The sequence below is a fragment of the Orcinus orca genome, chromosome 17, assembly GCF_937001465.1.
Source record: "Orcinus orca chromosome 17, mOrcOrc1.1, whole genome shotgun sequence".
Taxonomy (NCBI): Eukaryota; Metazoa; Chordata; class Mammalia; order Artiodactyla; family Delphinidae; genus Orcinus; species Orcinus orca.
This window is the reverse complement of record NC_064575.1, coordinates 54,810,049-54,824,571: the sequence shown is the minus strand read 5'-3', so window position 1 is coordinate 54,824,571 and position 14,523 is coordinate 54,810,049. Positions and strand designations below refer to the sequence as shown.

The 14,523-nt window shown below is 34.4% G+C and overlaps 1 protein-coding gene and 1 pseudogene across 14 annotated transcripts in view; one reads left to right on the top strand and one right to left on the bottom strand.

Moving 5' to 3' along the window:
- RIMS2 (regulating synaptic membrane exocytosis 2) overlaps positions 1-14,523 on the bottom strand; it is a 635,932-nt gene that overhangs the window by 190,969 nt on the left and 430,440 nt on the right. For 9 of the 14 annotated variants that reach the window (XM_049700520.1, XM_033438139.2, XM_004275317.4 and 6 more), the window contains 2 exons: positions 4,556-4,735; positions 3,541-3,650 (listed from right to left, as the gene is read on the bottom strand). In XM_049700520.1, coding sequence (XP_049556477.1) covers positions 3,541-3,650; positions 4,556-4,735 — 290 coding nt within the window. Of the gene's footprint in view, positions 1-2,703; positions 2,737-3,540; positions 3,651-4,555; positions 4,736-14,523 lie in introns of all 14 variants that reach the window. The other 5 variants (XM_033438147.2, XM_033438148.2, XM_033438141.2 and 2 more) reach the window with 3 other exon arrangements.
- On the top strand, positions 12,112-12,387 carry LOC125961787 (ragulator complex protein LAMTOR5-like; annotated as a pseudogene).

Genomic DNA, 14,523 nt, shown 5'->3' with positions numbered 1-14,523 from the left:
ATTCTGTATTTATAAATTTGGAGCCTAAAGTCTTACGTGAAATAGAAAAGTCATACTTCTAAAACATTTGATTATTTATTTTGGACACACAGTCAAACACACCTGCCTTGACCTCTTCACCCTGCTTTTCTCCCCCCTGCTCTTCCACATGCTCAGTTACTTCATTAACTTCTGTATATGCAAAAGTAAAAGTAAAGAAAAAGATAAGACCAGATATGTACATCTGTTACTCTTAAGTAAAACAAAACAACAAATTTCAAATTATTCATGATATGAGTGATAATAAGGAGACAAATAGATTATTTTTAATGAGTTTCTGACATGTTATGAAAGCACATAAGTATACTGTTAATAAATTATCTTACTGTCTCCTTTTATGATAACTTTGATTTAAAAAAGAAATTGTGGCCCATGAGTATTTGTAATATGTAATAACTGTAAGACAGGCAAAATACTTCATCTATAAACTTGATATACTCTTAGAAAAATAATACTATATAACTTTTCTTCTAGAGAAACAAAAAATAATATTATAAACTCGTTTTTATTTTTATAAAATGCCAGCACATCAAAGTTAGGGGTAAATTAAAAATAATAATGCCTTACGGTTGTTTAGTACATTGTACTTTCATTATATTGTTTTGATTTTCTCTGACTCTCAGACAAAAAGAAGATGACTAATACTGTACCACTGTCAAGACCAACATATATAAGGTTTTAAATTAATTAACAGACTAAAATATATCCCAGGTCAAAAGGAATTAAATTAGGACTTGTTCATTTTTCAGCTATTGAACAGGATCAGAAAATAAACATGTCATTTCTTTGATTCTAAAACAGTGTCACAAAATTATAAAGTCTGAAAACTTTTTAAGAGATAATCCAAACATAATTCAATTTAGACCATTAATCCATAGTCAATTTTGGGTTATACCTTTAACTTCAGTTAGAAGCTGAAGACTTCTAAAGGAGATATTATATATTGCCTTTAAAGCTAAAGAAAAGATACAATCATGTATCCGCTGGAGTCTTCCTATCAATATTTATGAAAACACTGCTAAAATCATTCATACTTTTAAGCAAAACAAAACAACCAAACCTCCCCAAATCCTTTTATTTCATACTGGAAGGAATAAGAGAGGTTTTTGACTCTCCTCTCTTTTATTTATAAAAATGGAAAAGTCACAATTAGAGACATTATAGGAAAACTGTGGTTTTTATAGATTCTATAGGGCAAAACCAGATAGAAAATAGAATGTTTGTTGACAAGCCCATGAAAAACTTCCCTGACCTTCAATATCAGCATTTTTTTTAAAATATCAGCTTTAATGTCAGTTTTTTTGGTATATTTATTATTACAAAGAATGGGACAACTAATATCTCAATGGACTATTGCTACAGAAGATATTAAAACTGAATTTAGAAAAAAATATGGCATGAATTATGTTTCTGACTTCATATTCCAACAAATGATGCCAAAACTCTATCTTTAAAAATTGTGGGGAGAGGAGACAAAAGATTCTGTATGTATTACAGAACTTTCCTTATGGAAAGTACTTTTAAAATTATACACTCCCATTTTTATGTAAATAATTGACAACTATAGAAATGCTAATATCTTTTTATCAGGCTGTATAACAGACCATTAGTCACGATAGCACTGAGTTGTTTACAATTATAGTTCACAGTACATAGTAAATAAAAAGGACCACAAAATAGGAGTTGATAAATCATTCAGCTACAACTAACAAGTTCACAACTTGTTCTAAGTTATGTAAGGCAATAAAAGTACTGCTGCTCAAATGCAATGCACTTAAAAATGTGTTACAAATATGAATTTTACTATAAACATATATAGAAATACAAGATTATTTTAATGGTACTTTTTACACTATTTGAAGTAGCTTTTCAATTTGTAAATAAATATTTCATGCATTCATTCAACAACTCTTTACTGAAGGCCTATAATGTGCCAGGCATTATTCTATGTGCTGGAGAGTCATCAGTAAATAAAACAGTTAACAATTCTTCAAAGTTACAAAGTCAATTGCAGAATTCTATAATCAGCAGAGGAATTTTTACTGTCCTGGTAAATGTATGACACGCCATGTATCATGATTCAATATTTTCTCTTGAGTCATAATGTAGCACTGACAATCAACTGTACATATTTAACTTTGTTACACTATAAACAGTCTTGCTACAACATGAAAAATGATGCAGGAAATACAAAGCACAATCACTATCTAATGCAATAACTTTCTTTTCTAGAAAGCCAAATTTAATAATTGAAAGATCATCATAAATACAAAATGAAACATATGATAAATATAACTAGACTAGGTGTACATCCTCAATGACATAAACACAGACTGCAATTGATATCTTTGGTTAAAGTCTTACACAAAACATCAAATTCTATTTAAAAAGCAAATTTTTTAAAAAAGAAAATTTTACCTTGTGATTTAAAAGAAGTTAAATTCTTTGCATTCTTACTTGATTGAATCAAAAAATTTAACTCCTTTGTATATTTTCCAAGTAAGACAAAAGTCAAATACTTTACTGGAATCATAAAACAAAGTAATTTTACTGTAATAAAGGTCTATACAGTGGAGGGACATCAATTGCAGTTGGGTTTATTTTTGCTCACATAACCCCTAAAAAGGCTGTCAGCACAAAACAAACCCTCCTTTATGTACAGACCTTCACAAGGTTCTATCTCCTTGACTCCATTGTCTAGGAAAAACAAAATAATAAAACAAAAAAGGGAACCAAAGCACAGGGGTTAAAAACAACAGAAATTTCCAAAGGCACAGAATGTATCATCTATTAAAGAAAAGTTAAATGGTGACTTAAATGTGTTTGTTGGTTTGTTTGTTTTGGTAAAGCACATCCAATTACCAAATAAAGGGACCATTTTTTAAAATGACATTAAAAATTATTATATTTTATCATCCATGCTTTTAGAGGCCCTTTATCCAAGAATTTACAGATGTCTGGGGAGTACGTTCATCTGTGTGTAAGCAAATAGTGCTTCATATGCAAAAATTTGAAAGTATTAAAGATATCAGTACAACATGCATCTTTCTTGTATATTCATGATTACCTTTTTCTGGTACTCCAGTTTTGAGAAGGATCACCATTGTTGTGCATCAGCTAACCAGTCCTTTGCAGTGTGTGAAAATTGATTTGGCTAGTTACTAATAAACTTTATGCAACTATCAACAATTACATAAACTTAGTTGTAGCAAAGAAACATCACCCAACTGCTTATTTAAGAGCATTAAGTTTACTTCTTAAAATGCATTTATTAAAGTTTGAAAAATGTGCAAGAGCAATAATGATAGGTTATTTTTGCCTGCAAAGATTATAAAATTTAAATGCAAAACATATATTTATAAATATAACTACTAGCAAATGCAGCTAAGATATTCCACTGACAAAAGAAGAAAGCTAACACAAAGGTAGTAAAAAAGAATCTTGATTCACCTTAGCTTCCATGGGTATTTCCTATATGACACAAATAGAAATAAAACTTACTTCTCTCCAATGTTCCCTTTGGTGGAAGTTGTGGGAGTTGACGGCCCCTTCGTCCTGCCACTGGAGTACTGGATGGGCTTGTTTGGACAGACCCAGTACGAGGGTGAGACCTACAAGATACATCATTAATATTCATTTTTCAATAGAATGAGTTAAAACACTTTTAACACATTTGGTTCATATGACAGCTGTATGGTGCAATTTTAAAGAGATTTAGCTGCTGATTAAAAGGTTAGGAAAGTAGGACAAAATATGGATATTTGAATGATTATCTAAATAGCAAAAGATGTTTATACTTTTATGTAATATGCATACATACACAGATACATGCACACAAAACCCTACAGTAAGATCCATGGAATTGTTAATGTAGATCAGTATTCTATCCATATGAAAGCAAGAAGAGAATTCTGCAGCTCAAAAAAATGAAAGGTAATGCTTACATTTCTTTCTACCAGATTTCAAATTCTTAACACTAACCTCCGTCCCTTGATCCTAAGAGGTTTTTGCTCAGGCTTATATTAGATATCCCTTTATTAGAAATTATCTCACAAGACTACAAATAAAACCCTGAACAATTCAAAATTCAGCTAAAGAAGATACTGGTTAATACATGATATTAGTATTGATAGAAAGAAACTAAAAATCTAGTTTTATTTACTGTCATTATGATGATTATTCCAAAAGTGATGTCTAATGGACACAAACAATTTCTCATTCTGGAGGAGAACATGATAGTCATGAGGTGCATTATGTGGGGATTTACCCAGGACTCCTGATAAATGAGAAATCACAAAACAAATGAGGTCAGGACAGTTAATAAACAAATTACAATGGCAGTCACACACTATTATATCCGCTGAATATAAATAGTGTGCTTACACTGAAAAGGTTAGTGTCGATTGTTATTAGTGATCAGCCAAGGATGATAGAAGAGACCACTTAGCTGCTGGGAAAGTAAAATGGTGTGCTGGTGGGGCAAAGGGGAAGTTAGTCTGATTGATTTATCTTTCACCTCGATAAGGCAGGTGAAGGAGGGGCAGATCTTCCAGTCATTAATGAAGGCATCGACCTCATGAGGTTTGTATCAGGACGTTCAGTGGATCGGGAGCGGGTGGCTGTCCGCTCTAGGAGAGGCCGTTGTTCTGTTGATCTGGATCTGTGATATGGCTGTCTATCTGCTGCTTCACAATCCCTGAAACGTTAGTCAAAAAGCAGCTCAGTTGATCTTTAGTGCCCTTCTGCTATTTTGTTATGATGCATCAAACTGATTTTGAAAAAGGTAATTGTTTAAAATTATTGAGTATGGAAAAAAAATGTTCTCTTCCCCAACGTATTCTGAGTAAATTCTCACTAAACTTCGTAAGAACTTTTAAGGAACCAACATCTGCCTTTAATAGCAATTCCCAGTGAAGACAATAGGAGTTGCTCAGTTATAATCAAAACAAAACTGTTTTCCAAAATGAATTCTCTAAATGGAACATGTGAAATATGTGAAGTATTCTAATGTTTGAAAAGAATTCTTTGACTTTTCCTAACATTTTCAAAAGAGAAAAGAAAACCATAAAAGCACTAATTCTCAAGTCCCTAAGCCTGTTTATTAGTATACCAACTAAGATATGAAATGGCTGTCAGCACAATCATCGTGTATTGATACACCTAAACATTCAAACAGCAGAATCAAAATGTTACGAGAAAGCTGTGCAACTTTGCAGTCTGTAGCCATATTTAAACATGGTCCAAGGCTTCCCTGGTGGCGCAGTGGTTGAGAGTCCGCCTGCCGATGCAGGGGACACGGGTTCGTGCCCTGGTCCGGGAAGATCCCACGTGCCGCGGAGCGGCTGGGCCCGTGAGCCATGGCCGCTGAGCCTACGCGTCCGGAGCCTGTACTCCGCAACGGGAGAGGCCACAGCAGTGAGAGGCCCGCGTACAGCAAAAAAAAAACAAAAACAAAAAAAACAAAAAAACATGGTCCACAAGAAAAATCACTGTATAGAAAAGGAGTTAATCAACCAATCTATGCCATTTATCTCAGTGCAGTTTAGCGATGCCAACCAACACAATTCAGGATGGGTATTAATTGACTGAAATAATAATGGTTCTGAAACAATGTGATTTCACACAATTTGACCACAAATAACTCTAACATCAAAACCTAATCCTTCTTGAAAGAAGCAGACTTAAATGAATAACCTATCAATACTAATTTTTGTATCTCTGGAGTCTAGCATAATGCTTTTACATCTAACATGTAATCAGTAAATGTCTCCTAACACCAGCCCCACTATCTATGGAACAACCCAAAAAACACTAGCTTTGGCTCTAGAACTCCAAAGTAACACATACTCCAAAGTATACTTCAAATGAAACTATTATCCCCGCACGTAGTTGTAACCACAGCAATGGAAATGTTTATATATTATAGACAGTAAAGAAAGCAGTAGTCTCCCTCAAGATTAATGTATTAAGGACTTCCACTTTACCTATAAATTCTCTCAATCTTATTTTTGATAATGAAAAATGCAAGCAATTAAAGAAAAATAAGAAAAGAAATGACACAATTTCCCAAATGTAAGTAATTACGTGGCATATTGGACCAGTAGGCATTAGATTAGATGACTTTAGGAACTGGATACTGGATTTACTCTACAACATTACCTTGTGATTATCTTACACTTTCAATTCATAGGGTAACATGTAAGACAAATAATTTTTTAACTATTTTTAAGTCCATGTACTATAATATGATTGATTTCTTAAGAATTTAGTTTTTTTTATAAGTGTATCCAGAATATGTGAAAAGAAGCTGAGATTAAATGTAAATACATATACAATATTCAATTACTAGTCAAAGAGAGAAATGAAAAGGCAACCTGATAGTGTAAGAAATCATAATTCTATTTTTGTTCCTGAAAAACTATTTTAGAAAGAACACTCCTCTTTAGAAATAAATATGCTCAGGACTTCCCTCGTGGCATAGTGGTTAAGAATCTGCCTGCCAATGTAGGGGATACAGGTTTGATCCCTGGGCCGGGAAGATCCCACATGCCGCGGAGCAAATAGGCCCATGCACCACAACTACTGAGCCTGAGCTCTAGAGCTCGCGAGCCACAACTATTGAGTCCACGTGCCACAACTACTGAAGCCCACGTGCCTAGAGTCCACACAGTGCAATGAAGAGTAGCCCCTGCTCACTGCAACTAGAGAAAGCCCATGCACAGCAACAAAGACCCAATGCAGCCCAAAATAAATAAATAAATAAATTTATTTTTTAAAAAAAAGAGGGCTTTCCCGGTGGCGCAGTGGTTGAGAGTCCGCCTGCCGATGCAGGGGACACGGGTTCGTGCCCTGGTCCGGGAAGATCCCACATGCCGTGGAGCGGCTGGGCCCGTGAGCCATGGCCGCTGAGCCTGCGCGTCTGGAGCCTGTGCTCCGCAACGGGAGAGGCCACAGCAGTGAGAGGCCCGAGTACCGCAAAAAAAAAAAAAAAAAAAAAGAAAAAGAAAAAAAAAAGAAAGAAAGAAATATGCTCAATATTTGTTAAATGTTGTTGGTGTACATATCTTTGAATATATTCAGCACAATAGGTAACCAGAATCAAAGGGATGTATATACCTTAGATTCCTTAAAACCTATTTTTGGAAAGTACCAATCTTTAATTTATTTTCATATTTCCTATTATCTTAAATTAGTAATAAGCTTATTTCATTACATAACATGTAGTAACACAACTTTCTGGAATATCTATGACTATCCCAACAGAAAATTAAGCTAATATTTCACTTGTTTATGCAAAATTTGATTTATTCTGATTCCACCAAGTAATTTTTCCGAGTGGAACGTGAAATATCAGGATATACACTTACACTTCTTTGACACTGTATTTTAATAATTGAAATATATAATCGTGAGTGGAATCCAGAGAATTATTTCAAATGTGTTGCTAAGTTCTATGTCCTTGAAAGGATACTATTATTTTTACAGCAAACAGGTCACTATTTAGGAAATATCCCTTAAAAAAACTCTTTAGTGAAAACATTGTTTGAAGATTATAATCAATGTTTTAAATTTTACTTATATTTTCTTTCCATATTCATCAATAATATGAATTATATGATTTCCATAGTGTGAAATGAAAATTGTTTAATAAGTGGAACATGACAAGAACCACAGTAGAAGGTAGAAATTTACTGAAATGTTCCACCACAGTTAAGGGGAGGGGAAAGCTATCATATTTTAAACTTTGATAACACAGTAGAAGGTCAAGATAGGCTCCTGCTCCCACAGTTGGGTAAGAAAAGGTCTTACTAGGTGAGTACTAAGATTATTGCTGAGAAAATTGAAAGCAGCAATGCCTAAGTCTCATATATAATACCCAGCTTCACAGCAGGTTCTTTAAGGGACTGAGATATAAAACTTGCCAACTTCCACCTAAATTCTTAGTGAGTTTTAATTTTAAGGTAAGAACTTATAAATAATTAATTTTGAATAGTAGCAACTGAGGCATGGGAAATAATAGATAACCGTTTGCAAGGCATAAAATATTTAAGTGTTTACCTGGGTTTCTGAATTTGGGGTCTATATTTCAATGTAAATAGTTTCCTTTGTGATCCTACTTATTTACTTTATTTTACCTTATGTATTTCAAAATATTATTCTAAAAAGGGTAAACAGATTTTACAAGGCTGACAAAATCAAGCCATATACAAGTTAGGAAACACTGACCTGTATATTTAAATCTTTCTTAGGTAAATAATTTGGTTGTCTTTTAAAAGTGATTTAATATCTGTCAGAATTCTATTCTTAAATAGTTTACATTTTCTGATATGTTTATAATAGTTCAGAGTTTGTATGTGCCATTTACCTGGATAGATACAGATTATAGCTCTGCTTATTTAGTGGCTGCTATTCCAAACTGCAAGCATTTGCAGAGGATACTCCACAAATAGAGCTAATTCATATTTTTTTAAACCACAGAATTTATTTTCTTACAGCTCTGGAGCCTGGAAGTTCAAGATCAAGTAGTTGGCAGGATTGGTTTCTCCTGAAACTTCTCTCCTCGGCTGGTACATGGCTGTCTTCTCCCTGTGTCTTCACAACATCTTTTTTTTTTTTTGACATCTTTACTGGAGTATAATTGCTTTACAATGGTGTGTTAGCTTCTGCTTTATAACAAAGTGAATCAGCTATACATATACATATATCTCCATATCTCCTCCCTCTTGCGTCTCCCTCCCACCCTCCGAATCCCACCCCTCTAGGTGGTCACAAAGCACTGAGCTGATCTCCCTGTGCTATGGGGCTGCTTCCCACTAGCTATCTATTTTACATTTGGTAGTGTATATATGTCCATGTCACTCTCTCACTTTGTCCCAGCTTACCCTTCCCCCTCCCCATGTCCTCAAGTTCATTCTCTATGTCTGTGTCTTTATTCCTGTCCTGCCCCTAGGTTCTTCAGAACCATTTTTTTTTCTTTTTAGATTCCATATATATGTGTTAGCATACGGTATTTGTTTTTCTCTTTCTGACTTACTTCACTGTGTATGACAGACTCTAGGTCCATCCACCTCACTACAAATAACTCAATTTCGTTTCTTTTTATGGCTGAGTAATATTCCATTGTATATATGTGCCACATCTTCTTTATCCATTCACCTGTCAATGGACACTTAGGTTGCTTCCATGTCCTGGCTATTGTAAATAGAGCTGCAATAAACATTGTGGTACATGACTCTTTTTGAATTATATTGACTGACACTATTGAAACAAGACCCAGTATTGTAACAACCCAGCTTTAAAAGCATATGATAGTACATGCAGATTTGATGAGGATTTCTAAGGGAAAATCATTTTATAATGATCAAGTGAAGTTGTACGTTTTCAATCATTTTTCCTCTCGTATAGTCGCCTTTGAAAGATTTTTTAATTTCCAGGTATCTGGCACAGCTTCCTACTTATTTCATCACCTTTGCTACTTACTTCTCCTAGTCTCAAAGTACATGGGAGTTATGCAGTGTAACAGAAAAGAATAGGCCAGTGAGCATTTTCTTTCACTTATATACAACCATTGCAATGATACAACTCCAGATCAACATAAGCTCAATGTAGACTATCTCTCTAAATACGATAGAAGAATACTAAAAAAAATGAAAAACAAACATCACAGTGCTTCAAAGTATTATTCAGATATCAATGAAAATTGTCCTAGAATGTAACTCAGACTTTAGAGTCTATGTTAAATCAGACAGACTTATTTTGCATTTATACTGTAAAGATAAGTAAATGTAATAGGGTTTTTTTTTAAAATAGACTTGTAAAAAGTAAAGCTACTTAGGAATTACTATTTTTTCTTTTTTATAAAGAAATTATTTCTTTATAAAGCTGAAATCTTAAAAATAAATTTGAATGTATCTCTGAAGGACAAGAAGTATAATCTCATGTTTGGGGCAAGAAATGACTTCCCTACATCTATATTATATAATATAGTAAGCTGATTAACAGCAGCAGCATTATACTTTGGATAAAACACCTTCAACGTTTAGAGCTTGTCTGAGCATTAGCTGCATAATTGAAGAAATAAATATATTACAGAATTTTAAAATGAGATATTTTAGGGTAATTAATATAAAATGTTATATATTTGTATAACGTATCAAGTAATTTAAAGCAATTATATGATTCAACTCTATAATTTTCATGCTCATCATATTGTGCAAGGTACAGTTTAACTTTTTAAAAACTCTATATTATTTTAGCATTGCTTCCAAAATGATTTTAGCATTGCTTCCAAAGTTAAGAGAATTGCAAGTACATAAAATACCATGGTAATAAGTACATATTCAGAAATACTTATTTACCACGTATATGAAGAGTAATATTTTATTATTTTGGAGGAAGATAGATTAATTTTCCTTGGGCATGACAGCATTTTTTTTTTTGCAGAACATTTCTGTTCAGTTAAACATTAAATTCTTATGTTAGTTAAAAGTAAATGATTTTATTCAAAAATAACAGCAATAACTAGGGTCAGCCAAGTTAATAACAATCTAACATGTGAAAATGGTAATAATACACATATTGATGAGAGAAACCAAACACTTTTAATGTAGAAAAACATGTTACTATTTCTCATAACCCTATTTTATCAACAAAAAGAGAAGTAAAGTGTTCCCTTATCTATAGAAGTATTTTCTAAAAAATAGTCAATGTTGGAAACAGCAAGAAGAAAAGATTACCCCAATTTTGTCCAGAATAAAGATATATTGTATTAGTAGACATGCACACACAGAAACATGTAAAATATAAATATCTTGAGGATATTTTGAGTATTTTATTAGTAGTTATAGCAGTTATAGTAGTTATAATTCTCAATGTTATTTCATTTTTACTTCAAAAATAGCAGAAACAAAACAAATAAGCAAGATTATTTACTCAGCAACTACAGCAAATTAATACATCTTTAAAATATGTTTTTTGGGGGCTTCCCTGGTGGCACAGTGGTTGAGAGTCCGCCTGCCGATGCAGGGGACACGGGTTCGTGCGCCGGTCCGAGAAGATCCCACATGCCGCGGAGCGGCTGAGCCCGTGAGCCATGGCCACTGAGCCTGCGCGTCCGGAGCCTGTGCTCCGCAATGGGAGGGGCCACAACAGTCAGCGGCCCGAGTATCGCAAAAAAATATATATATATATATGTTTTTTCAAAATCCTGAGAGATGATATAATTATCACCTATCTATAAAATTCTTATTTTACTAAATAGTTTCCATTTTCAGTGGATGTTGAAGTATAATACCATTTTGTTAACTGTAAGAAATTCAAGTTATCTCACTAAAGCATTGATAGTATGTTTTCCCTTCCCAGGTCCTCAAAGATTCCATAAAATAACAAACATCTTAAAGATGTATCTCTAAAGAACCAAATTATGCATTGCTATTGTATGACATGAGTAAATGTGATTAGGCATATTCCTCACTCTAGAATATCTGAGTGCCATGTTCAAAAGTTTCATTGGTCAACTTTGAACAATTCACTAGCATTTCTTTTGTTTGCTAGTTTTACATGGATAGTGGAAACTCCTCATATACACTGCTGCCTGCTGCCCCTAGCTGTTACTTCATAATGTCAGTTCAAATCACATAGAGGTAGTAGTCAGAGGACTGATTAATCCCCTCCTAAATACACATACATACACACAGAACAAAAGGTATGCACATTTTCAGGCACAAATACTATCTGCCTCAGTCACTAATGATGACATGATGTCTAACAGTCAAAATTACTAGAAACACCAAAAAGCAAGAAAGATAAGGCCCACTGTCAAGAGACAAAGCAATCAACAGAGTCAGACTCAGCTAGGACACATGTTGGGACTATCAGGCACGGAATTTAAAATATTATATGATTCGCATGTTAAAGACTATCTTAGAAAGGATGGACAATATCTCCTGCATGAAAAGCTGAAGAAATATCAGCAGATAGACGGCAACCATAAAAAAGAGTCAAATGGGAGGCCAGTGGTGAAGAAGGACGCCATGTGCTGTGCGGTCCTGGGCCTGGCACACAGTGGGTGGGATGAAGACGACTTCTGAGTAGCACTTGGAGGACACAGTGAAGAATCCATCCATTGATGGAGCCCTGGTCACAGATTCACAGGGACTTAACCTGGGCTGCCGTGGGACCCGGTCAGATGAGCAGGCTTGGGTGATATCTGTTCTAGCCCAGCAAGCAGCTAAGCTAACCTCTGACCCCACTGATATTCCTGTGTTGTGTCTAGAATCAGACAATGGGAACATCATGATCCAGAAACACAAAGGCGTCACAGTGGCATTGCACAAAATGGCCTTCTGACGTCTCATGTCAGTTCTCCAGAAGCCTGTGATAGGGACTACAGTCTACCTATGTTAATTATCTTAAAGAGTTATTAGAGTTTCAATAGTTAGGTCATTCATTTAATATGCATTGGACATTTTTCTGTTAATTTTAGAGTAAGCACTTTTTGACATTGTATGGACTGACCTATCAAAATGTTAGTAAGAAAAGATCTTGTTTTGAAGCAACAGGTCTAGATCACTTTGTATATAGAATTTTGTTATGGTCAATAAATCTGGTTGGAGGGGAGAAAAAGAGTCAAATGGAACTACTAGAAATAACAGAAAGTAGAATGTGGTAAAATGTTAGAAAATTAGCTTGGAGTCAGTTTACAGAGATCTTAAACATCTAGTTAAGAGGTTAAGACAGGGTTTAATTTTCAATGAGAGTGACCAAAAAGTTCTGAACAAAGGTACTTTTTAAGTAATGAATTAAGAAGATGACTTCAGCAGTAGTGTATGGAATGAATTACAGTAGGAAAAGGCTGACTTGTAGTAAAAGTTTGGAAACAGAAGAAGGTATGGATGACAAACATAAATCACAATGTACAAAATATACAATATACAGAATTATACAAACAGAATTTTAAGGTTAGAAGGAATCTCAGAAATTGTATAATTCAATCTCTCTCATTTTAGAAATAAGCAAACTAAGGCTCACAGAAACTTGGTCAAAGTCACACAATTAGATATTTTTTGAGCTGGAATTTGAATTGTGCTTTCTTGGTTCTAAAGCCTGTTAACTTCTTTGACCAGGGATGGTTTTTTTTTTTCCTCTATATAATGTTTGGCAAATCACCATACGAATTAAATGAAAGACATGAATAAAACAAGGAAAGAGCCTGAAATTCCCAGCCTCCAAAATGAAAGGATGATCTATTAACAGAAATAGAAGAATTCTTGGGAAGAACGAGAGTAACTTCAGGTTTGGACTTAAATTTGTGAAGCGTTGCAAGAATATTCTTGTACAGATGTCAGTCAGATAATCAGACAGTTGGAGAAGTCACTGTATTATATTAATATTTCACTATTCATTAGAGAGGCTAAAAAGAGAAGTGGTTAATAATGGCAGACGCAAGGACATAACAAGGATAAATATGTGTAAAAAGATACAGCAAATAAGAACCATGGAGCAAATCATTTAAAATAAAGTGCTGGAAGCAGAGGTCAGACTGTAGAGGGTTAATGCTTAGGAGCTGATGAAGGAGTGGAGAAAGCATATGTAAAAATACATAGTCAAGAAACATGACCTAAGTAAGAGAGAGAAATTGATCATTCTCAAGGGAGCTTGAAGGTGTGGCAGAATAGAAAGAAGGTATTATCAAGGAGATTTCAACAGTCCTCCGTAACAACAATTGGAGGAAAAACAAATTAGTAAAGTAAGAGAGATTGAAATGTAAGGGAAACAAGAAATAATGAATGGAGGAAAATTCCAGAGAAATTAAGAAAGCGTACAGTCAGAAACACAAATAGATTACTTGTGATGGAGAAGAAAATGCTTCTAAGAGGAAAGGAGGTTTGTAACAATGCAAAGAAATTAAGGCAAAAAGGGGAGGGGTAGCTCAGGAAGTGTGAATTACTTAGATTTGATCCCATTCACTAAGGGCTTTCAGTATACTTCTCAGATAGGGCATCTACAGGAAAACATTCTACATTCCACACAGGAATCTCATCCTCCTGTGGCTCCACTAGTTTTGTCAGAAACCTTTCTCTAATTAGGGTCCTAGTCATGGCCCCAAATACCTTAAGAAAAGACCATTCACTGCCTCTCTTCAAACGCTATGGCATCCCTCAGCACTACTCTAGCCTCAGGTCAGACCCTTCCCAGAACCTAACTCAGTTCTGGCACCAAAACAACTTCCAATTCTGGCACCAAAACAACTTAGGATAAATTTAGGATAGTTGAGGTATATCACTTCTATTTAAGCATCTTATCTCTGTAATTCTTAGTATCAAGTAAAGGGCAAGCCCAATTGCCCCCTGATATCTTCTCTCTAAATTCTTCATTTCTTGTACTCTCTTCTGTACCACTTTAATCTTCTCTGATTCTCTTAGCTATATTTTCAAGAATCCTTATCCACTGTTAACTAACTTCCTTACGTCATCAACCATTCTG